Here is a 25,333-nt window from a genome sequence, read left to right on the forward strand (position 1 = left end):
TCCTGGCTGAGAGAATGCTATGAACAACGTCCAGGGACAAGCAGTTTCATTCCACTTGGCTCCGGAACAGAGCAGGAGGGGAGGGCCGGAGGGAGATGAGGTCAGCCAGGCTGGCAAGCAGGGCTTGTGATGCCATGCCATGCAAAGGAATTTGGATTGGCTTCTTGGCCAGTGGGGGGTTTAAGCAGGTTGGTGTCGGGGGTGGAGGGGCCGGTGGTGACATGATGAAATCACTGTGGCTGCAGTTGGAGGAAGGATTAGGGGGCGATGAGACCAGAGGCAGGGGGATCAGTGGGGTTGGTCTGGAAGCCAGTATGAGGGTTCCGGTGAGAGATGAAAAGAGCCTGAGCTAAGGCAGAGGGGGTGCGACGGGCAGAGGGGAGTCCTGGGGGCGGCAGGCTGGCGGTCATCTTCAGAGACCCAGGGGCAGGCGGAGCCTTGGTCGTGCAGCAGCTCTCAGTCTTCAAAGGACTGAACTATGGCCAAGATCAACACAGGGATTCAAATGCGAGTGAAAACGAAAGGTCCAGGTACTGAAAGTGGGACACGGGATCCCGAGGGTGAAGCTGAGGCAGCAACACAGCAGAGTGGTCGTGAGCCTGGGCCCCTGAATAGGACAGGTCTCATTCATTTCCAGCTCTACCCCAGTGAGCTTTGTGAATTCGGTCAGAAGGTCTACCCTCTGAGCCCCAATTTCCTTATTTGTACAACGCGGAGGTCATACCTACTTCAGAGGGTTGTGTGAGGACTGGATAGGATAAGATGTGTAAAGGGCATGATGCTGCATGGCAGCTGTTGTCACCATGCATCAGACAGGAGCTTGGTCCCTGGAACAAGCCCGTTGACCAGAAAGGAAGCACGAGGCACTTGGGGTCCCAGCAACCAGATCCTCTTAAAGCCAACTCCCCTGAACTTCTGGGTCAGGCCTGGGACAGGGCAAGGTCTGACTTTGAGGGGATTAAGCAGCCCTGGCTTTGGGGAAGAAATGCAAGGGGCAGGGAGTTGAGCAGGCCGTCGAATCAACAGTCCTGACCCATGTCATGTCCAGTTATAGACTCCTGCTTGCCTTGACCTGTGGCACTTGAATGTCCCTTGAGCCCTGCCTCTGTTGCCCAGCCCTAATGCATGTTACAGTCCAGTCCTGCCACCTTGAAGTGCAGGGGCGGCTGCCAAGAGCCCAGGAGGTGGTCAGGAGTCCTAGTGCTCACTCTGGCCCCAGTGGCACTGGCCAAGCTGCTCTGCCCCAGCCCGGCTGAGAGCCCCACAAGGGTCAGATGAGTCTGGGGATTGTGTCTGGCCTTCCTGGCTAAGGTCTTGGGAAGAGAGAATAGCCCTATGGGGCAGACTCAGTCACACACGTGCATGCCGGCCGCTCCGCAGACACCACCAGTACCTTCAGCGAAGGGTAAGATCAGAGGAAATTTGGCCAAGAGCCTGGGGCTGGCCTTCTGCTGGGGCAGCGCAAGCTGGCATGAGGAGGCCAGGCCGCCCCCAGTTCCTTCCTCAGGTCCTGGCCCCTCTGGCAGCGGGAAAGGGTGAGCTCATCTCTGAGCTCCATCCCAAACAAAGGTGGCTGCTAGCGCCAATGGAAGGCAGCCCTGCTTCCTGGGGTCCGGTCCTGGCTCTGCTCCTGGCCCGTTCTGTGACCCGGGACAAGCTGTTTGGGCCTCTGTCTCCTGACTAGGCTCTTCCTCAGGGAGCATCCACAGGGATTTCAGCTGAGAACCAGGGAGCAGGGCTCTGAGCGCCTGGCTAGACTCTAAACCTTTGTCCTCAGCCCGTGTCTATTACTCTGTAAGCCTCTGTGCTGTGTCTCTGCAGAGAACAGGAGTAAGCCCTTGAAGGAAAGGGGTCTGTGGGTTTGTTCCAGGGACCAAAAGGCAGAGGAGAGCTGGGGAGCTGGCATCCTACTGCACAGAAACCCAAGAGACCTGTTAAGTGGGGGCTGCTCTGGGGAGATGGAAGGAGAGTGGGGAGGGGCAGGAGAACTCCAGAAAAAGCAGAGGGATGGAGAAGACACACATGCTTAATGGGCAGGAGGCTGGTAAGGGCTTCACCACCCAAGAGGGTGAAAGGCAGAGAAGCAGAGTGGTCAGAAGTGTAGTCCCTGGGGGGTCTGACTGCCATGACTCCCGGCTCTGCCATGTCCTAGCAGTGTGACATTTTAAATCTCTTCCTCTGTAAAATAAAGGGATTAATGGTACCTTCGTCATAAGAATGGGGTGAAGATTAATGAGGCAAGGTACAGAAAGCACTCACACCACCTCCCGGCACAGAACTATCACGATTAATTAGCAAGTTCAAGTTAAGCTATGTATGAAGGACCAGCATCCTCAACAGGGAGAGTTCCCTTGAGCTGGGAACTCAAGTCCTTGGCCTTCTTAGCAAGTACCCAACAGTCTACTTGGCTACTCCAGTGTATCTTGTCTCTGCTTCATTTCCTTCTCTTGGGACCTCCATCTTTGGTGAGTCCCATCTCACTGACTCCTGAAACCCTCCCAAAGGTTACAACATTTCCTTTTGCCTCTATTCTTTTGCCAATGCTGTCCCCTCTACCTGGAATAACCTTACTTCTTCAAAGTTCAGCTGAATGCCACATCCTCCAGGGAGCCTTCCTTGATTTCCCTAACCAGCAATGACTGCTTCCTCCTATACACTCTCCCAGCAGTGTATCTGTACCATCTTTATGGCCCTGACCACTTTCCACCCTACATCATAGCCAGGAGCACACACTGTCTTCTGCCCCAGGACTATGAGCTCCTTGAGGGAAAGCTCTGTGTTGGACAAGCCAGGATGGAACAGTGCCAAATGTTCAGTATTTTTCCAGGTGTTGTCTTTGGACCATCTGCAGCAGAACCAACTGGGGTGATTGTTAAAAATTCAGAGTCCTGGGTTCGACACAAGTAATGTCTTCTTTGGATGAGAGTCAGGACTTTGCTCTGGAAAACCAAGCATGAACTATCCATACGCAGTTCATAACCCCAGCAATAGACCGCTAGGAACTGGGACGCATCCATTGCCCTAGGATGGTTTTTGGAAGGACAGCAAAGGAACAAAGATTGATTGAGCACCTATACATTATCTCGTTTAATTTCCACATAAACTCAGCGAGGGTGTGATGCAGCCTCCCGGGGAATTTTTGTTTGTTGGCTTTCTTCTTTATTCTTCTGCCGCTTACTGTGTGAACGTCTCAACCACTCAGAACCTTCCTTTCCTCACCACCCTGCCCAGTCTAGCTGCAGGGTGGGGAGGAACCACTGTAGTAACTGCGGAAGGACTGTCCCCTGTGAAGGGCTGGTCCCCATGACGCTTCCCGTCTTGTCACCTTCTCCAGGGCTGGGCTCCCTCCCCAGCAGAGCTTAGTGAATTCTGCTGATTTCACTGCTTGACCCATTGGAAAGGAATGAGGACACAGGGTGCCTGGGAGACTCCCCCAAATCAGCTTAAAGGTGTGGTGGGCCAGATCGCGCTTCGCACAGACTCCAAAGAGGTGGAGAATCAGAATCCCCTTTACATTCTAGTGGTTCTCCAGGAGAGCCTTTTCAACACACAGGTGGAGGGGATTCTGATTCAGGAGTTTGCGCTTAGGGCTTAGGCAACCTTTTTAAAATAAAGTCCCCCGCGGGAATTTTATAGTGGTTGGCTCAGGCTGACACACCTGAAGCAACTGCTCAAACTTCACGTCACTAAGAGTGGGACGGCCTGTGTCACATGTGCTTCCTAACGTGATGCAACAGGGGGGACCAGCACCACCTGGGAAGCATCCTCGCCAAAAAAGTCAATCCAGTCAGGCCTGTAGATCTACTCAGGCTACATGGGGAAGAGAGACATGGTAAAAGTGAACCTAAGTCAGACAGAGAAAGACAAATATCATATGATACTGCTTGTATGTGGAATCTAAAAAAAGGGTACAAATGAACTTATCTACAAAACAGACATAGTTACAGATGTAGAAAATAAACTTATGGTTACCATGTGGTAAGGAGGGGCGAGGGACAAATTGGACGATTGGGATCGACATACACACACTGCTATATATAAAATAGATAACTAATTTCTTCAACAAATACAGGGAGAAAAGAGAAGCAAGGTGATGGCTGTAAACAAAAAGGGTCTTAAGAGACAAATGATGTGTGGATGCTCTTTGGATCCTGATGCAAGCAGACAACCGTTAAAGACATTTTTGAGGTAATTTGGGAAAATGAACACTGGGTATTAGATTTTAAGAAATTATTGCTAATTTTGTCGGGTTGGTCATGATTTTGTGGTTGTGTTAAAGATAATCTGTTAGAGGTATGTACTAGAGTATTTAGAGGTGAGACCTGAGATTTTCCTTAAAATACATCACCAAAAAATAAAGGGGGTCGGGGAGGGTAGATGAAACAGCACTGACATAATGTTGATAACTGCTGAAGCAGGGTGATGGGTGCCTTGGGGCGTTCACATTATCATTCTCCCTACTTGGTAAGTTTAAAATTTTCTGTAATGGAAATTTAGAATAGAGAAGAAAGCTAATAAACAAAAAATTCCCGGGAGGCTGCGCTCACGCCCTCGCTGAGTTTATGTGGAAACTAAACTAGATAACATATAGGTGCTCAATCAATCTTGGTTCCTTTCCTCTCCTTCCAAAGGCCGTCCTATGGCAATGGCTGCCCTCCGGTTCCTAGCAGTCTATTGCTGGGGTTATGAGCTGCAACTGGATAGTTCTGCTTGGTTTTCCAGAGCAAAGTCCTGACTCTTTTTTTTCTTTTTCTTTTTTTTTTTTTTCTAAAGTCCTGACTCTTGTCCAAAGAAGACATTAGCTATCTTGGAATTTCTATCCGAATTCTTGGTCATTCGTCAGGATGGGGTGGGACAGATGAGAGGGTGCTGGGATGGAGCCCATCCACAGGTCCCAGCTCCTTCCCACACACACCACCAGAAGTTCTCAGGATTTTGAGACTAGTCCAAGGTCTCCACCAGCAAGGAGCAGTTGTGGGAGTGCACACCCAGAGCTGGGAAAGGCAGGGTAGAGGAGGAATGTCCTTAATAATTCATGTATCTCTATCAGGGCTATGACTATTATCAGCTAACAGTGCCTGGCACATAACAGTGGCTCAAAAATGTTAGTTCTCCTCTCGTCACACTTTATCAGCACAGACCACCGTTGGTTGACACTGATCCAAGAATAAGAACAAGATAAAGAATAGGTGTTCAGAAAGCCAGGAAACACATCTAAGACATAAGGGAAAGGATTCCTGGGCTGAGGAAATGGAGATGGATAGGAAAGAAGACCAAAGAAGAGGGTGGGGGACAAAGAGAAATGTAGCAGTTTCATAACTTTGCCTAGGCTGAGCCTTGGCCACATCACCTCCTGAACCACCCTTTGACAGACAGGACAAGAGTCGTGATCCCTGATCCATGCAATGATATGAAATGCTTTTAAGGAGGCAGTCCCCACCTACAGACGGCAGATACAGCTTCTGAGGAAAAGGGCCTTTAAAGTCTGCTCTCAGCCTGAAGCATCGCCAAGGAAAAAGAAGGCCTAGTGTTTCCCCAACTTGCCTAAGCTTAAGAATTGGAATTTCCAGGGGAAGGGCCTGGGAATCCATGTTTATAACAAGAACCTGGTTGATTCTTATGATCAGGCAAGTTAGGGAAACTCTGGGGATTAAGACAGTGTTTCTCAAGGTAATGGACGCCTGCCTCAGAAGCACTTGGGGAATTTATGAGACCATGTGCAGATTCCCAGGCCTGAACCCAGAACCAGGGAATCAGAATAGCAAGAGGTTAGGGGCCTGGAGCCTGGAATCTGAATTCTTAAAAAAGGTTTCTAGGTGATTCTGGTGTGCCCTGCAGTTGGAGAGCCATGGAAACAGCATGGTAGCAAAGAGTATGGGCTCTGGAATCGTCATGTCCGGGTTCGAAAATGTATTTCCCCATTCGCCAACTGTGGGACCTTAGTAGGTTACTTACTGTTTCTCTACACCTCAGTTTACCTATCTGTAAAATGGGGATGATAATAACATATTATACAGTATGTGGAAAACACTTGACATGGGCCTTAGAATATTAACATACTAATTCTAATCTATTATAATCTAAAATAGAATTGAATTGAGTCCTCTGTCCCTCTTTCCTCCAGAGTCCTACTGCATTTTCTTGGTACTTCTGCTGCGTCCTTCAGTACAGTCTGCCTTGTGACAGGGTGACTTATGTATACATCTGTCTCCCCGACTCGACTCTGGACTTCCAAAGGGCAGAGACTGTGTCTTTTTTAAATGTTCAAACACGTGCATCATGTCCCATTAGAGTCGGAAGGGACTTTAGAAGTCACCTAATCCAGCCCCTCATCTGACAGATGAGGAGACTGAGGGTGAATGATGCGCCCCTCGTCACATGGCCAGTGGTTGAACTATAGTCTGAGCCCTGGCACTGCTGCCTACCAGCTATGCCATCTGAGCCTCAAACTCTTCATCTTAAAAAAGGGCATAATGATGTGCAGTTGCCTGCTTACTAAGCAGTTGCCTTGCAAGTAAGTACTGATGAGGAACTCTTGCAACCTGAGGAGTATTGTTACAATTACTGTAGAGAGGATGCTAGAGTAATTACGGGGCCTATTATTCACTTGTGAGGTTGACATAAGGGAGAGAGTCTGTCATGTTTTCCTACAGCATGGCCTTTGAAGCCCTCATCAGTCAGGCCAGAGCCTACCACTTTCAGCTTTAAGCCTTTTAACCTTTTCCTCCAGCCTCTGATCCATTACTTTATCGTCTTATTCATGGCCTAGACTTTCCTCCTAACTCAGTCCAATTAGACCATTTACTAAGTGATCTGACCCATCTCCCTGACCCTGGCCCTGAGGGATCAACTGTTGAATATTATCAGAGACCACAGTTCCCACCCTCTTAGGGTCTTAGTTCTTGGACAAGAAGCTCTAGAAACCAGGAAACTCAACTGTGGTATCCTCCAAGCTCTTCCTCGGGGCTTCTTTCCCTGACAGCCAAGTAACCCCCTGTCCCCTCATGACCTTACCATCATGGTTGGCATTTCCTAATGTCCATGGCTCGTCTGAATCAAAGTGAGTGTCTCCACCAATCCCTGGGCCAGGGAAGTAGGCATGAGCCAGGAATCCCCCTTCGCCATCAAACGGGGAGCTGTCGCCATGGAAGCCAGAAGCAAAGAAGATCATGATGTCGGCCTCCTTCCGGTCACTTTTGATTTCATGATAGGGCACCTCTTCAAAGGTCAGCGGGGTCACCTTCTGCCACACATCGAAAGCCTGGCGAATAGCTTTCCGCGTGTCTAACTCACCCACCTTTGGGGTGTAGTTGTGAATGCTGGTGAGAGAGGGGAGGATTGATAGGGAGGAAGAGACCAAGAATCAGAGACCAGCAGAGCTAAAAGGAACACCAGAGGCCATGTGGGCCTAGAATTCTGCTGAGGTACCTCAGGGGTTGATGAAGAGGTTGGGTGGGCAGGGCTCTGGGTCCCCACCCCTGCCTTTTTACTTAGTGTTTTTATACTTGATCTCTGAAAAAGCTTGTGTTGGATTTGTAGAAAAAAGATTAAGTTGTGCATGGCATTTCCTAAATTTTAAGTTTTTCTCCCAATACATAAAAATGTACATTTATAAAATTTATAAAAACACTTAAACAGGGACTTTCCTGGTGGTGCAGTGGTTAAGACTCCATGCTTCCAATGCAGGGTGCCCGGGTTTGATCCCTGGTCAGGGAACTAGATCTCACATGTTGCAACTAAGAGTTCACATGCCACAACTAAGGAGTCTGCCTGCTGCAACTAAGGAGCCCGTGAGCTGCAGCTAAGACCCAGCACAACCAAATAAATAAATTAAATAAATAAATATTTTTTAAAAACCCCACTTAAACAGTGGAGAGTTTAAGTCAAATATCCTGTAAAAAAAATCTTTGGCACCACCTACTACTGTTTGTCTACACAGAAGCTGGTATAGGGTGGCATGTGATTAAATCAGTTATAGGTTTAACTACGTAAGGTTACTGTATCCATATTGCATGGTTCTCCACAATGGAGCATCACCACTTCTGGCTGCTCTGCTCCATGAACACCTGGGGCAAAGACTATTCACCCATTCTACAGGTAAGGAAACTGAAGCCCAGAGAGGTTGCGTGATAGAAGTTAAGGTGAGAATTGGGTTAGAAGCCACTTCTAACTCTACTCTTGAGGAGACTCTAAGTCTATGCAGTTACTAACCCAGATTCTTCTTAAGTTTCCTCCTCTTGTCAGATTTCTGAAAAAATCCTGTTCTGGTCTCTACAGCTTGTGAGCAGGAGAGTCCTTAGCTCAACCCAAAGGATCTCTGTCTCAGATCATACTCCTGAACCCAGGGATCCACCTGAGATGGAATCAGAGACTTGAGAGCTGCCAAACAGGGCCCAGCTGAGCCTGCCCTATGCCTGGCCCTGACCCCACCCCATCTGAATCCTGATGTCTCTGTCTGCTGTGATGGGTTCCATCATCCCTGCCCTTGGTCACTGGGCTGACTTGGAGCCTGATCCTGCTTTTCCCAGATAGTCAAGGGACGACAACTGTTGCAATTCAGTTCCCAGCTCTTTATGCTCCTTAAGAAACAACTGGAACTCTGTGCTGGGAATCTCAGCTGAAGTCCATCAATCAGGCTAAGTGGGGAAGGGATCCAGATCAGAGGGAGTGGGGTTTGGCAAGCAGCGGTAGGGAGGATGTGTTCAGCCATGGTTCTTTATCCCAGGTGAAAGTTACCGAACATACCCCACTTCCCGTAACTAAAAACTCTAGGAATCTGAACAGAGCACAACTCATGAGCCCCTAAAGGACCAAACAATCCTGAAGCTGGAGACGTAGCATCCTCTGGACGCTACAAGAACAAAGTCATGGGGTCTCAGAGCCTGGCCCTGATCACGGACCCACCTACAGTGTGAGCCTCAGAAACTCAGGCCAGGAAAAATCAGAGTGAGGGTGGAGCCAAAGCCAAGGAGGAGGACAGGGAGTTGAGGCACCTGTAGGTGATGTGCTTCTGCCGCCACTTCTGTCCCGTCAGGGCGTAGCGCTTGTTTCTCCGCCTTCGGCTCAAGTGCGGGTGATCAGGGACGCCACATCGGGGTTTCTTCATCCACCTGGGCAGAGAGAGGACACACACACACACACACACACACACACACACACACACACACCAGCACTGTGGTCCCTGGACACTCTAGGAAGGCACTGCAGCTCCCTGGTCCCAGGCTGAACGGCAACATGCACCCTCAACCCAGACTCTGGGCCCCTGGCTCTGATGGGGTCCCCGAAAGGAACACGATCGACTGCTCGATTCATCACTTTATTCACTCCTAACTGAATATGAAGGAGCGCTGCTGCATAAGAGACTGGGAGTCAGAAGACACGGGCTTGCTAGTTCCAGCTCCGTCACTAATCATAGGAGCCCAGGCAAGCGACTGAGTCAATGTGAGCCTCAGTTTCCTCATCAGCAACGTGAGAATTCTAGTTCTCGCTGGTCTTAGCTTGTGGGGAGCCTCCAAGGAGGGAATGCACGCGGAAATGCTCTGTAAATAAAATTAGATCACATCACTCCCTGCTTTAAAACCTCCCAATGATCTCCCCAATCACCTGGAATAAAACTCAAACTCCTCACGTTGGCCCACAGCCCCTGCGTGATCTGCGATCTAACCCCCACCTACGTGTGATGACACCGGCACCCCCTGCTTCCCCACAGGCACTCTGCTCCAGCTCCAGTGGCCTCCCTGCTGTGCCTTGAACATGCTAAGATCATTCAGCTCAGGGTTTTGCATTTGCTGTGTCCTCTGCTTGCCATGCCCATCTTCACACGGTTTGTTCCCTTACTTCATGAAGGTCTCTGCTCAATGTCACCCTTTCCAAGAGGACTTCCCTGCCACCCTCTCTAAAATAATTTCCCCCTCCCCATCCCACCTCTATCTGTTTATCCTGCTTAATTTTTCTTTATATCCTTTATCATTGCCTGAAATTACATCATATCTTAGCTTTTTGTTTATTCTTTGTCTCTCTTACCAGGTTCTAACTCCATAAAGACAGGAATCTTGCCTGTATCCCCAGTGCCGGCACAGTGCCTGACTCAGAAGGTGTTCACGAATGATTTGTTGAATGAATGAATGAGACCTATCCCATGGTAGAAAGGCATAGCTTGGAAGACAGTAAAGTCTCTTTCACTCCAGGTGTTCAAAAAGTGGCTGAACAACTGTAGGACTTGGAGTGTAATTATCCGCAGCACTTGACTACACTGTATTGTGATTTGAAATCTATTAGTCTGTTGTCTCTAGTAAATAGTAAATTCTTTGAGGACAGGAACTGTTTTGTATTCATCATCGTGTCCTTAGAAGCTAGCCCTGTGCTTGGAACTAAGTAAATCCTGATAACTGTTTGCTGTCAGGTTAAGTTGCATTAGGGAACAGTGAGCCTGGGACTTCATTGGGGATATAAAAGAGGGGCCAGGATAGGAGATTTAAAAGATCATGGCTGATTGGAAGGGCCATCCTTGCATTTCATGTCTCTGTGCTGCCCTAATGACCAACTCACTGAACTATAGATTGAGATCGCTGGGGGAAAATCAGTCTGGCCTTATTTGCAGTTGTTGAAAGCAGTTGCCTTTGGCAATAGAGAGAAAAGGAGACAGAGACTATTTTAACCAAATATTAAGGGACTTGAGGGACTTAACCAGGTCTTACTCATTTTGTATGCTTTACATCACCTAGAATGTCCACACTCGGAAATCAATAACAAAAGACAAAATAATAACAATAACATGCATGGGTATAAATGTTTATCATTTTCACAGTGTTCACTTCCTTTTTAAAAAAAATAAATTTGATTCTCAAAACAGCTCTGTGGGGTAATCAGAAATGATTGATCCCAATTTTACAGATGAGGGAAAAGGTCCAGAGATAAATCAAGTAACTTGCAAACTATAGCAAACTGTGAGGCAGGACTGGGACTTCGTTGAATGCAAGAATGAACTATTAATTAATGCAATTTGAGAAACAAAAGCTGGGGCTTTTCTTTTTTATTTTTCTTTTCTGTGCTTAGCACAAGTTTGGGTTAGAGGAACTATGTTTGTTGAATGAATGAAGGAGTGAATAATGTGTGACATTTCCTAAGGTAGGCACTCAAAAATAATATTTTAAAGTGCTAATCTAGCTTCCTTTCACTGACAGTCCCTGGGAAGAGACCCAGGAGGCACCTCCAGGAGGCTGAACTAGACCTGGAAAGGCCCCCAGGGAGGAAACAGTCCCAGAGAGAGGCAGCGATTGCCCAAGGTCACAGAGCTGGAGCCAAAACTAAGGCCTCCAAGTTCTACCCACAAACACCCTCCGCATCAGGTCTGGGATTAAGTGCGAGCACATTCCTCCTTCCCAAGCCTCCAAAACAGCATTTCCCCCGCCTTCCTACAAAGAGCTGGGGGCAGAGCGGCAAGTGGGAAATGCCATCTTCCTCCCTCAGATCTTTCCCTGCCACCTGCCACTCTCTGAAGCCTGTCCAACAGGCCTGCGGCTTCTGGAACAGAGTGAAACCCAAGGCCAGGTGGTGCCTCAGCAGACACACCAGTGCCCCTGCCCTGGGATGCGCTGCCATGAGCCCTGCACAAAGCCCTCAAAATAACCTCCGCTTTGAAAGGCGGTCAGGCTCTCTTTGACCAGCTGGCTCGTGAGGCCACAGGGCCAAGGAGTCCACTGTACTCACAACATCATAGGAGCGGTCAAATGTATTATCTCAGAATTTCACAATCTCACAGTCAGAGAATCTGAGGAATAGAAAATGTTCATACAGAATTTTAGTATCATAAAACCGCAGACTCAGACTTCCCTGGTGGCACAGTGGTTAAGAATCTGCCTGCCAATGCAGGGGACACGGATTCGAGCCTTGGTCCGGGAAGATCCCACATGCCGTGGAGCAACTAAGCCCGGGCGCCACAACTACTGAGCCTGTGCTCTAGAGCCCGCGAGCCACAGCTACTGAGCCTGTGTTCCACAACTACCGAAGCCCGTGTGCCTAGAGCCCGTGCTCCACAACAAGAGAAGCCACCACAATGAGAAGCCCACACACCACAACGAAGAGTAGCCCCCGCTCGCCACAACTAGAGAAAAGCCCGCGCACAGCAACAACGAAAACCCAATGCAGCCAAAAAATAAATTAATAAATTAAAAAAAAAGAATCTGCCTTCCAATGCAGGGGACGTGGGTTCAATCCCTGGTCGGGGAACTAAGACCCCAACTGTCGTGAGGCAACTAAGCCCACACACCACAACTACTGAGCCCGTGCACCACAACGAAAAATCCCGTATGCCGCAACTAAGACCCGACACAGCCAAAAAACAAAACAAAACAAAACAAAAAACCCAGACTCACTAAATTTTAAAAGCTTAGAATAATGGAATCTAGAATTTAAGAGTCAAAAATCCAACACTTCCCCCACCCACCCCCGTGTAAATGAACAAGATGAGGCCCAGAGAGATGCTTATCTCAAGGAGTGACTCACCCAAGGGATGGATTGATCCTGGATCCACAATTGGCTAGATTTCCTGTTCTCAACCCACTGACTTCCCTGCATCCTCCCCCAGCCCCACTCCTTTCCACCTGAGCTTGGGCTCTTGCCCCTCCCCCACTGCTTGGGAAACTCACTCCAGCTCTTGGTCGTGCCTTCGTGGCAGCTATGGCTTTTCTTAAACAGCTTTAATACCTTTCATGGCTATTCCTTAAATATATATATAATACTCAACTCTCTCCCATCTTAAACAAACAAAAATTCATCCCTCTCTAGCTCCGACCAGGGATTGAACCCCGGCCATGGCAGTGGATGCCCAGAATCCTAACCACTAGGCCACCAGGAAACTCCCACTGATCAGCTTCTTGAAAGTTGTCCCTACCTTTGTCATCTCCACTCCTCACCTCCCCTTCTCCCCACCGCAATCTTACTTTCCTGCCACCACTCTAGGGAGGTTTCAATGGCCAGCCTCTTTGTTACTAAACTCAGCAGACACCTTTCAGTCTCCTGTTTGACCACCATGGCAGCCGACCCTGCTGACCATCCCCCTTCACGGCCATGGCATCCTTGTCCTGGGCTTCCTTCACCTCTCAGGCTGCTCCTTCTCGGCTTTTTTTTTTTTTTTTTTTTTTGCGGTACGCTGGCCTCTCGTTGTCGCGGCCTCTCCCGTTGCGGAGCACAGGCTCCGGACGCGCAGGCTCAGTGGCCATGGCTCACGGGCCCAGCCGCTCCGTGGCAGGTGGGATCTTCCCGGACCGGGGCACGAACCCGTGTCCCCTGCATCGGCAGGCGGACTCTCAACCACTGCGCCACCAGGGAAGCCCTCTCGGCTTGTTTTGTGAGCTCCATCCCCAGTACTCTTCTCTCCCTCCTCTTTATCCTCTCCCTGAGTATAAAAACCATCCCTGTAGCTTGGCTTACTTGTCATTACCTCCTAAGTATCTCCCTGAACCTCAGTGTTTCCTTCTGAGTTCTAGACCAGTGTAGCTAGATGATGGTGTTTTTCACTAAATGGGGAGCCTCTGGAGGACAGGGATCAAAGGACCAAGCCCAGTGCCTGGCACACGCAGGCATTCAGCAAATACTTGATAAATGGGAATAGTGGAATAAGACTTGCCAACTCGTTATTATTCTAGAGTCTCTCTATCAAGTGAGATGTGTACATCTCAGGAAGGCCAGAGGGGTGACTCACAGACCCACAAGTTATTAGTGTCAGAGGAGATTTAAGACCATCTATAACCAAACCCCTTATTGTGCTGATAAGGAAACTGAGGCCCAGAAGGGTTAAGAGTCTTGTCCAAGGTCACACAGCAAGTTTACGGCAGAGCACATCCCCAGCTCACATAGGAAAGGGCACCTCGGGGTACTCCCTCCCAGGATGACACTGCAGGGGTAAAAGATAGGAAGGTAGGATGGGCATGGTATATAGATGAGGCCATGACAAATGTGAACCCAAATGTAAGTCTGGTAAGTTCAAAGGCACAATGTCCTATGCAAATCTTACTCGATTGTTGTCTGATCCAACACACCGGTGACTGGGATCCCGTAAAACTGCTGCATAGTGGCGACTGCTGACTGTAAGGCCTTCCCTGAGTGCAACGCAGATGCCCGTGAGTCATAGGGCAGCAGATAGCCGTATGACTTTAACCAGTTCTGAAAGACATGTGAAAAGAAAAGGATGCATTATGCGAGAGAAGGCTCTGTTCTACCTGGGCAGAGATTTGCCCTTGAAACCAGGGATCGTTTTACCGGAGGGACTTATGGACTCAGCCTCTGATTCCTGCCTCCTTCATTCCCTCTTGCAGACACTGTCAAATTAACCTCCAGAAAGCCCAGCTCTTGTTGGCTGACTCTTCTGCTATAAAACTTTCACTGGATCTCTACTGGCTGCAGAATAAAGATTAAATTGCATTCCAGGCTGTCCAGTACCCTGCCTCTTTACCATGTATGTGTTTTCCACTGATATATGACTAGACATGCAAAAGCACCAGAACAGTTAATTCTCGGAAGCAGACTGGCCTGATAAAATGCTGTGCCACCCAGAAACTCACTGTGTCCAAAGGCAGAATCTGCTGAAGAATCATGTTGTAGAATATTAATAGGCATGAGATTATCTGCGGTCTTTATTGCTAATCCCTCCAAAAGAGCAAGCCATTATAAATAAATATAAACAAAATAAGCAAAACAATGTATTATTTAATTTAAATATGAGTACACAAATATATGCACAGAAAAAAGCCTAGAAGGGCGCACATAACATAATAGTATGGTTATGTAAGAGAATTCTTTGTTTTTAGGGAATACATGCTGAAGTATTTCAGCTTACATAACGGTGCACAATGTCTGCAACTTTTTCTTCAACAGAATCAGGGAAAAAATAGAGAGAAAGAGGAAGAGGAGAGAGAGGGAGAAAAAAACCCCAAATGTAGTAAAATGTTAGGAGTTGGGGAATGTGGGTGAAACGTATTCAGGAATTCTTTGTCCTATTCTTGAAAACTTTTCTGGAAGTCTAAAATAATGTCAAAATTTCTTTCAGTAAAAAAAAGAATTAATTTGAATATCCTTTGTTATAGTATCTTGGGGGACTTTTTTCTGTGCTTTTCTAAGTTTTATGCATGGAGTCATTTTTTAATTTATTTTTATTTATTTATTTTTATTATTATTATTATTTTTTGCGGTACGCGGGCCTCTCACTGTTGTGGCCTCTCCCGTTGCGGAGCACAGGCTCCGGACGCGCAGGCTCAGTGGCTATGGCCCACGCACGGGCCCAGCCGCTCCGCGGCATGTGGGATCCTCCCGGACCGGAGCACGAACCCGTGTCCCCTGCATCGGCAGGCAGACTCTCAACCACTGCGCCACCAGGGAAGCCCTGGAGTCATTTTTTTAAAGAAGGAGAAAAACTTCAAAAGGACAAGAGAGTTTGAAAGTAGCTTGGATGAAGAAGCTCAAACAAACAATGACTCTGAAGGACAGCAAAGGAAAGATGATTATTTCCGCCAACAAGCACGAGGGATGGAAACAGAAGAAATCAGAAGAAATCACAGCACCAGGAAATATCTGTGGCACCAATTGGAAAATGGGGGAAATATCCACAAATCTATGGAATCCGCAAGCATGTCCTATAAGGATCACACCTACACACTGGTCTCTAAACCACACAGGACCTGCTGCTCTTCCTCAGAGGATTACCTTGAATACCAAGTAAGCTAATGAAGCAAAAAGATCTTAGGAAGCTGTATTATATCCTTCCCATCTATAGTTTTGTTTCTTGTTTCTATATGAACAGTCTTATTGTGGATGCATCTGTTACAAGTCAAATCAAACCATTTTGGGAAGGAGGCAGACCAGAAACTATAAATAAGTTATTATTTATTTCATCCCAGGTGGCTATCACATCTTTACTGCCTTGTGATGAAATCCATCTGACTGAGTAAAAACAAGAGTCATGGGACTTCCCTGGTGGTACAGTGGTTAAGGCTCCACACTCCCAATGCAGGGGGCCTGGGTTCAATCCCTGGCCTGGGAAATAGATCCCACATGCTTGTCACAACTAAGAGTTTGCATGCCACAACTAAGGAGCCTGCCTGCTGCAGCTAAGGAGCCCATGAGCCGCAACTAAGGAGCTTGCCTGCCACAACTAAGACTCAACCAACCAAATACATAAATAAATAAATATTTTAAAAAAACCCAAAAACAAAATAGTCAGAATAATAAAGTCTTAAAACATCCACAAGGGAGTGACCTTACCTCTTTCATGTTTGAGATCCAAAGCCTGTTTTTCATTATAAATTTTGGCACAGGATTTCAATACTTCTTGCACTTTCCCAAACTTTGAATCTCTTTCATGCCTTTGTATGTTTCCCCCATCTGCCTGGCATATTTCTTTTTTTTTTTTTTTTTTTTTAAAATTGACCATTGTAACCATTTTATTTAGTTTTTAGAAATGCTTTATTTATTTATTTATGGCTGTGTTGGGTCTTCATTGAGGCACACAGGCTTTCTCTAGTTGCGGCAAGCGGGGGCTACTCTTCATTGCAGTGCACATGCTTCTCATTGCAGTGGCTTCTCTTGTGGAGCACGGGCTCTAGGCACGCGGCCTTCAGTAGTTGTGGCATGCGGGCTCAGTAGTTGTGGCTCTCAGGCTCTAGAGCACGGGCTCAGTTGTTGTGGCACACATGCTTAGTTGCTCCGTGGCACGTGGGATCTTCCCGGACCGGGGCTTGCACCCTTGTCCCCTGCATTGGCAGGCAGATTCTTAACCACTGCGCCATCAGGGAAGTCCCTATGCCTGGCATATTTCTAAGTTTGGCAAAAATCTTTCATTATTTTAAGGTTCAGTCCATAAATTACTCCCTCTGAAAGACTTGTCTCACTCCTCAGCCTGTTATTTTCTTCCTCTTCTATGCTCCCTAAATCCCCTGTTACAGATGGTATAGCTCTTATAATATTGGGCTCTAATCATTACTTTATGTATCAAACTCTGAGCTCTGAGTTCCTCCAGGGAAGGGTCTGTGTTTTAATCATCTCTCTATATCTGGTGCCCAGGAAGTGCCTGACAAAGTAGCTGATCATTGTCTCCATTCAACAAACATTACTGGGCACTGACTACCTGCTGGGCACTGTGCACGGCTCTGGGGATACAACGATGAATAGGAGCTCACAGACCAACAAGTAAACCCGCCATGAAAATACAGCACTAACAATCAGGTGTGTAGAGGGTTCCACGGGAGAACGAAGGTGGGGTGCCTTATCCACATGGAGGGGTGGAGATGGGGAACAAGGGGGAACTCAGAGGAGTCTTCCAGGTGGGGCTAAGTCTTGAAGGATACAGAATGTGCAATTGCCTGGAGGTGTTGGGATGCATAGCACATTCTGAGCGGTATTTAAAATGGCTGGAACTTGCGGGAGAGAAGTGTGGTGATGAGTGGAGAGGACTGGAAAGGAGGGGAGTGGGGAGAGATGATTTGCCATTAATTATCTGTTCACAAAGTGGGCAACTTACAGAGAATCACTTGTGACTTGACTGTGGTCTTGGATCAGCCAAAAAGCTCATTTAAAGCATCTGGAAATGGACATGATAGGGCAACTGACAAGGTACCTGTCCATTCATCCAGCTCCAGTTTCTATTCCCAGGTCAGTTATGTCATCAAAGCATTAAGTTCCTGCACAGTATTCCTCAGCCCCTCCCAGCCAGCATGCCACATTCCGTTCTTCCTTTACAGAAACTTCAATGGAGAATTGTTGGGTTGAATAAACAGGGCAGTATAGTGGGAAAGAGGCGCACAGTCCTGAGATGGAATCCCGGCTTCACCACTTGCCAGCTGTGACTTTGGACAAACTGAGCTTCAGTTTCCTTCTTTGTAAAATGTAAACAATGACCTTCCTCCACAGGATTGCTGTTAAGATGAAATGATCAAATGTACCTGACATATAATCACTCAAAAGTGATTCGTTTGTTATCCCTTTGGATGGTGTCTTTGTTACCTTTTTTAAAATCATCGTGGAATACATGGTCTTTGACTCCTTCCCTGCCTTTTGAAATCTAGTCATCCTGCCCTCCCCCTGGACCAAGAGCCAGTCCTCGTGGGTCCTATGGAGGGTAGTGCATCTGTCACAGTCAAGTCTACCTGCTCTAGGGTGACCTATGGGCATGACCATCTCTCACACAGCACTGGGAACACTGCATGCAGAGAGATGACAGCTGACTTGAATTGCTGTCTTCGCCCTGTCGCTCAGCTTTATTGGGACCAAACACAATCACTTTCTATCAAGCTTTAGCTTGAGGAAAATGGTTTCCCTACAGGAGATTCTGCATCCTTTCTGGTTTCAGAAAATGCACACTGGGTAACCCAGTGGTTTTCCATTTTTGGCCTTTCTGCCAGAAATCTTTCAGTCAAATTTATAGCATAAGTGTTGAACACGGTGATGCCTGGAAGTAGCTATTATTTTTTCATCTTTCCAACCTCCAAGTTATGTTTCATCCTTAAAAATCTTACTTAAAAACATTGCTTCACTCTGTAAACTGCCTCAAACCCTTCCAAAAAGAGGTGTGGTACAAACTAAAATCCAATTCCTCCCTATCTGTGGACTCAGTTAGTTCTCTTAAAATCCAATTAGGATGAATTACAGCATTTGGGAAATGGCTGGGGAACTTTCGACAGATAAGTCTGACAAACCAGTCAACTGACCGAGTATTTTTTGAGCACCTACGTCCAAGCTAGTATGGAATGTAAGGATCTTTTTCCCTCCTGCCCTCATTACTACGTATGGTAGGAGATAGGGAACAGGGAATTTTTGGCATAAACTCTCTTCAGCCTTCTAAAACTTTGGGGAATTAAAAGTAGCTCCTCCTCTGTAAAGGGCAACCTGGTTTACCCAGCTCCTTTTTTTGGATACTCAAGCAAGGAGCATCTCAAAGCCAATCAGGATCCATTACGAAGTTCTCAGCAGTGTCAGGAGTTAGGATCTAAGGACTCAGGTCTTAGGCATATGTCTAGTTCAGGGCCAAACATTGGAACGGATCAGCCTTCTCTGGGTTCTGCTTCCCTCCCAAGTTCACTGGGAGCTCAGGGGCAGACCCTTAAGAGGGGAAATGGGAGGGGGAGGAACTGGTCAAAGGACAGCTCTAAGCCAGGGAATAGGGCATTGAGACTGGACCTGGGCTGTGCGTGAGTGTGTGTGTGTGTGTGTGTGTGTGTGTGTGTGTGTGTGTGTGTGTTACAGGGTGGGAGGCTAAGGACTATGCATTAGGGACCAGACAGTTCCAACTTCTGCTGTTTAACCCTGTCTCTGCCATTCACCTGCTCTGTGACCCAGGCAATCCTCTGACTTCTCTGAGCAGAAGCTCCTAATGTTGAAGGAAGCCTTCTACACTCCAGTCGTCCCAAGTCCAGAACATTCCCTGCCCTTTCACACTTCCAGGCTGTTCCTGCTCTCAACAGAGCCCATTCTCTTTATGCATGTTAGCAAACTCATCCTTCAAAATCTAGCTGAAATGTCACCTCCTTTGGAAAACCTTCCTTAACTCTCCCTGGCAGAGCTAGGGGGCACCCTCTTTACTCCTGCAGTGCTTACTTCTCTAAACGTTGCTCTAAACGTAACTACCACGGTGTATCACACCTGTTGGTTGATATGTTTTCCCCACTAGATTGAGTTCCCAAGGAGCAGAGACTGTCATATTTATTTTTATATCTGCTACAGTACTTAGCACAGTGCCTGGCATAATAAATAATCACTGAATGAATGAGTGAGTGAAGGAAGGAATGAATGAGTGAACAGACAGTTGGTCTAGGAGGTACTGTCTGGGTACCAACGAAGGGATTTCATCTTGGGAAGGTTTAATGAGTCATACACATGAAAGCACCAAACACAATCCTTGGTATCTATTAGGGACTGAAAAAACCGTTTGCTGAAATTCAGTCTTTTGTGGTTTGACTTCTTTGCCTGATGAGGCAAGAGGCTCCATTGTCCCATTTGAAAAAAGATAAAATCCACTAAAGGAAAAAAAAAAATGCCCCATTCAGTTTTAAACAGAATGACCTACCTTTCATCTTTTTACACCTGGATCCATTAATCAATCACCAGCCGTGTCAGAATTCTAACCTTTACAGCTCAGTTAACCAACTCTAAGATGTCTGTCACCCTTTAAGTGCTGAAAAAGGTGTAAACCCAGAGGAAGGTGAGAAAGATCTCAGAGTGCGAGCAGGGACCAAAATAGCTGGGCTGAACCGAAGATGGAGAGATTACCGACAACACCGCGTGATTGGTCCGCTGGCCAGAAGGCGGGATTTTGGTTCCCGAGTAGCCGAAGCTGAGACGCTTAGCTGCAGTGGCAGGCAAAGGAGAGAGCGGAGAATAACAAGGAGAAAAAAAGTGGCCCGAAGAGGGAAGAGAGCGGCAGACAGCAGAGGCGGTGGTGAGATTAGAAGTGTCAATGGAGGCGGCAAGTAGCAGATCAACTGGTGTGCTGCCGTTTGCTCTTGGAAAACAGATATGGCCATGGGGGAGGAGAGAGATGGATCGGTCAAAACAGCGTCTCCGTCAAAACAGCGTCTCCGTCAAAACAGCGTCTCCTGGGGCTGTTCAGGAGCCTTGCATCTGGTTGGTTGTGAACCCAAACCAGACTGTAGAGGCCTGGAGAAGGAGCAGGGGAATGATTAGGATCTGGTGTTTGGTCAGGAATCCAGTGGGTCTGAAGGTAACGTCAGAAAGGCCAGAGGCGAAGTCTACAAAGAAGGGACAGGCAGGAAGGTGTTAAATTTGGAAGCATGGGCTGGAATGAGAAAGAAAGAATCAAAGATCTTGATCAAAGAGTTTGGGCAGTTGAGGTCATAATCTAGGGTGACAATGTGAGTAACAGGAACAAGGCATCGACCTCAACATGCATGGGAAGTCCAAGTCCAGTTCTAGAGGGACAGCAACAAGCTAGAGCATGACTAAGGGAGAGTGGCCAGGAGAGTGAGGGAGTCATTCATAGGAACCATAGCCCACGAGGAAGGATGAGGGATGTTTAGGCTGGAGAAGGAAGGACTGCAGGGGACATGACTGTCTTCAAAAAGCCAAATGGCTATGGATGAAGGAGATTTATTCTGGTTGGCAGACAGCCAAGCTAAGACCAGCACAGGAGATCACAGGACATAGATCTTGACTCACTCAAATAAACAGCTTTTTAACAGAGATATTCTAATTATAGTAACAAGGATATAGCTACTATTATTAGACCGCCTACTACATACCTGGCACTGTGCCAGGCAGTCTAGACTGCAACGACCCCACAAGGTAGGAATTATGATCCCCAATTTGCAGTTGAAGAAACTGAGGTTCAGAAAGGTTAATTAATCATCCAGAGCCACAAAGCTAGTAAGTAGCAGGATTCAAACCCAGTTGTCTCTGAAACCAGGCATTTCACACTGTCAGACCACTGGACAGGCATCCCTTTCCCCTCGCAGGACTTTCTATAGCTCACACTCCTTTCTGTGCCTTATCTCAGGTCACCGTGAGCTCAGTACCCTTCTGCTGTGATTCCTAGGCCAGGCTTCGGCACCACCCCCCACCCAGTTATCAAACCAGAAGGTTCATATGACACACGTCTCCCCACTCTCCTTGGTCCACATTGTCTTTTACCAAAGAACTATTGGCTCTACCTCCTAAACATCGAATCTGTTTCTGTCTATTCATTCAATAAGTATTTATTGAGGACCTACTACGATGTCCAGGCACTGTGGGCTGGGCTCTGGGATAGAACATCGAACAAAAACACTCTCCTTACTTTCTAGCTACAGTCTAATGGACGAACCATTTTGCAATAAGTGCTATGAAAAATAAAGTAGGGTAAGGAGATGGAGAGTGATGGGACAACTTTTTTATTGAGAATGGTCAGGGGACGTCTCTGAGGAAGTCACGTCTGAGCAAGAGACCTGAAGGAGGCGAGGGAGTTCCAGGAAGAGGGAACAGAAAGTGAAAATACCCTGAGGCAGCTTCAAAGTCTTCCCATCAAGAGCATTTGAGGGAGCGGGAAACCGGAGGTATGAGTCAAAGGGTACAAAATTTCAGTTACACGAGATTAATAGGTCCTGGAGAGCTACTGTACAGCATAGTGCCCATAGCCAACGATACTGTATTATACACTTAAAACATTTGCTAAAAGGGCAGACATTAAGTTCTTAGCACAAGGTGATGATGATGGTGGTGGTGATGATGATGATGGTAGAAATAAAGAGGGCAGGAGGAAACTTTTGGAGGGGATGGATTTGTATATGGCATAGATTGTGGTGATGGTTTCACAGGTGTAGACAGCTCCAAACTCATTACGTTGTACGCAGTAAATATGTGCAGCTTTTTGTACGTCAATTATACCTCAATAAAGTGGTTTTTAAAAAACCAAGAGGCTTTATGATATGGTCCCGGACTACCTCTGCAGCCTCCTTTACCACTCCCCACCTAGCACTCTGTGTTCTAATTCTTCCAGACCCTGACATACATAGTTCCTTCTGTCTAGATCACGCTCCTCTCTCTTTCTCTGGGGAAGCCTTCCTTGACCCCTTAACTCGGGAGTTCCTTCTACATCCCTGGTCAGTACCCATGCTTCTCCTTATCACAATTCTTATCACACAGCGTTGCAATGGAATTGCTTGTCTCCTCTGCTTGACTACACAATGCCCGAGGGCGGGGCCTATAGTCTTGTCTTCTTCACTGTTGTATCCCCACGCCTAGCACAGGGCCAGCATAGATACCGCTTTATTGAATAAAACAAGTTGAAGTGCTCAGGGAGAGGACGAGTCATTGCTGGTCAAAATTTGCTATAGAACAGAGTTTCTCAATCCCGGCACTACTGGTATTTTGGGCCAGATAATTCTGTTGTAGCAGGGCTGTCCGGTGCATCGTAGGACGTTTAGCAGCATCCCTGGCTTCCACAACAAGATGCCAACAGCACCACCCCCTCAGCTGTGACAACCAGAAATGTCTCCATTGGCCAAAGAGTTCCCTCGACGGTGGGCAAAATTGTCCTATGTTGAGAACCACTATTATAAAGGGATCCCCATATAGGGCTGCCTTGAATATTCTCTAAGGGTCATTTCAACCCTAAATTCTGCACTAGGCATTTAGGGAAAGCTCTAGGCATTCAGTCAATAGCCTCCTAGGATGGGGCTCAGAAGGAGAGCTGGTTTCCTTATCTGAGCAGGTGGACATGAATGGTAGTGAGGTGTTGAGAACGGCAAGGAGCGAGGCAGCTTGAGAGGACATTTAGGGTATGGTAAAGAGTACACGCTCTGGAGACACACCGTGCTGGGCTCAAATCCTAACTCTCCCATTTACTTGTTATACAACCCTCAGCAAATTATTCAGCCTCGCTACTGCTCACATCAAGCTCCATCTGCATAATGTTCTTAGCATGTGCCCCATGGAGTGGTTGTAAAGATTAAATAACATAATACGTGGTATTGAGTGCTCAGTAAAAGATAGCAATAATAATGGCTGTTATTTTCTTGATAGGTGACAAACAACTCTAAAGCCCTCACTGCACTGCAGCCCCAAACACTGAGGCTGTGTTTCTCACTGGGCAGTCCTTGTGCATCATGGGCTGTCAGCATCACCTCATCCAATGAACTTGTTAAAAGTACGTATTCCCAAACGTGAATTTACACCTACAAAATCAGACCCTCTGAGGTTAGGAACTGGGAATCTGCGTGTTTTGTTTTGTTTTTTGCGGTACACGAGCCTCTCACTGTTGTGGCCTCTCCCGTTGCGGAGCACAGGCTCCGGACGCGCAGGCTCAGCGGCCATGGCTCACGGGCCCAGCCGCTCCGCGGCATGTGGGATCTTCCTGGACCGGGGCACGAACCTGTGTCCCCTGCATCGGCAGGTGGACTCTCAACCACTGCGCCACCAGGGAAGCCCGGAATCTGCGTTTTTGAAAAGAGAGCACCTAAAGTGATTCTGTTGCCTACTAAAGTTTGAGAACCACCGCAGTAAGGACGGCTGGGAGTTGATGACCCTGTGCCACGAAGAATGGGCATGTTGTGTTCAGTATCACCTCTGATTTGCTAGGACAGGAAGCATGTTGCCATTTAGGAAAGCATTCTATTAAAGTTGGCTCAAGAGCTAGCCCCTGCCCTCTGTGCCTCAGCTCTGCTCTCATCCCTGGGTCCTTCACCTGCCTGTCTCCTCAGCCAGCCCTTACAAGTGGGTTTTGGCCTCAGTTTCCCTGGCTGGCACTCAGGTCCTAAACTGAGATTGTAAGGACGCTAATCTGTTTCTCAGGACCTCAGGTTCCCTGCCTGGTTCTCAGTGTCCTCCGGAGAGTGAGACTCTAGTCCAGACACGCCTGGGAGCTGAGTGAGGTTGTATCTGAAAAGACAAGTCACTTGGGACTAAGATGCCACCACATGCCAAATATTACTTAACTCTGTTCCTTCCAGCTGAGTGTCCTTGGACAAATGACCTAACTTCTTTAAGCCATCATTTTTATTCATCCGTTACATAGAGGATATTAAAAGAAGGGTTGTTAGGAGGATTCAGTAAGATGATGGTTCAGTAAGATTCAGTACTAGCTAAAATTATGGCCCTTCAAAGATGTCCACATCCTAATTCCCGAAACCTGCTATGTTGCCTTACATGGCAAAGGAGACTTTACAGGTATGATTAAGTTAAGGATCTTCAGGTGGGGAGATTAGCCTGGCTCATCCAGGTGGGCTCAGTGTAATCACAACGGTCCTTATAAGAGGGAGGCAGGACATCAGAGTCAGAGATGGAGACATCAAGACAGAAGCAGATGTCAGAGTAATGCCACTGTCGAAAGGGGGCCACAAGCCAAGGAATGCGGGCGGCCTCTAGAAGCTGGAAAAGGCAAGGTACGAATTCTCCCCTGCAGCCTCAAGAAATAATGTAGCCCTGCTGACACCTTGATTTTAGTCCCTTTAGTCCCATTTCAAACTTCAGACTGTAAGATAATATTAAATAAGAACTAATAAATTTCAGAACTGTAAGAAAATAAATTTGTATTGTTATAGGCCCCCCGCCCAAAGCTTGTGGCAATTTGTTTCAGTAGCAGTAAGAAGCTAATAGATGAATGTAAAGCATTTAGCAGATCCTGGCACATAGTAAGCGTTCTCACAATGTTATTGTCTGTATTTTTCTCCCACACTCTTCAGCAGTACATGGACCACCACCTTTGGTCATTACTGCTGGACCAAATCACTGTGTCCTTTGGTGACTCCTCAGAGATCAGCCTTATCACTGTGGCAGTTCCCTCCAACTCCTGTCCCACCAAAATCCCACTTCCTCCTCCACCCACAGAACTGAGGTCCCAGTCTTGCTGCTGAAC

At 47.3% G+C, this 25,333-nt stretch overlaps 1 protein-coding gene across 1 annotated transcript in view; it reads right to left on the reverse strand.

The window, feature by feature from the left end:
* Nucleotides 1–25,333, reverse strand: part of MMP24 (matrix metallopeptidase 24) — a 44,172-nt gene that overhangs the window by 9,716 nt on the left and 9,123 nt on the right. The window contains exons 2-5 of the mRNA XM_007447812.1: nucleotides 20,257–20,333; nucleotides 14,015–14,163; nucleotides 8,994–9,110; nucleotides 7,015–7,319 (exon numbers count right to left, since the gene is read on the reverse strand). Of these exons, the coding sequence (XP_007447874.1) occupies nucleotides 7,015–7,319; nucleotides 8,994–9,110; nucleotides 14,015–14,163; nucleotides 20,257–20,333 (648 nt within the window). The remainder of the gene's footprint in view (nucleotides 1–7,014; nucleotides 7,320–8,993; nucleotides 9,111–14,014; nucleotides 14,164–20,256; nucleotides 20,334–25,333) is intronic.

Source organism: Lipotes vexillifer, unplaced genomic scaffold (genome assembly GCF_000442215.2).
Source record: "Lipotes vexillifer unplaced genomic scaffold, Lipotes_vexillifer_v1.1 scaffold397, whole genome shotgun sequence".
NCBI classification, from domain to species: domain Eukaryota; kingdom Metazoa; phylum Chordata; class Mammalia; order Artiodactyla; family Lipotidae; genus Lipotes; species Lipotes vexillifer.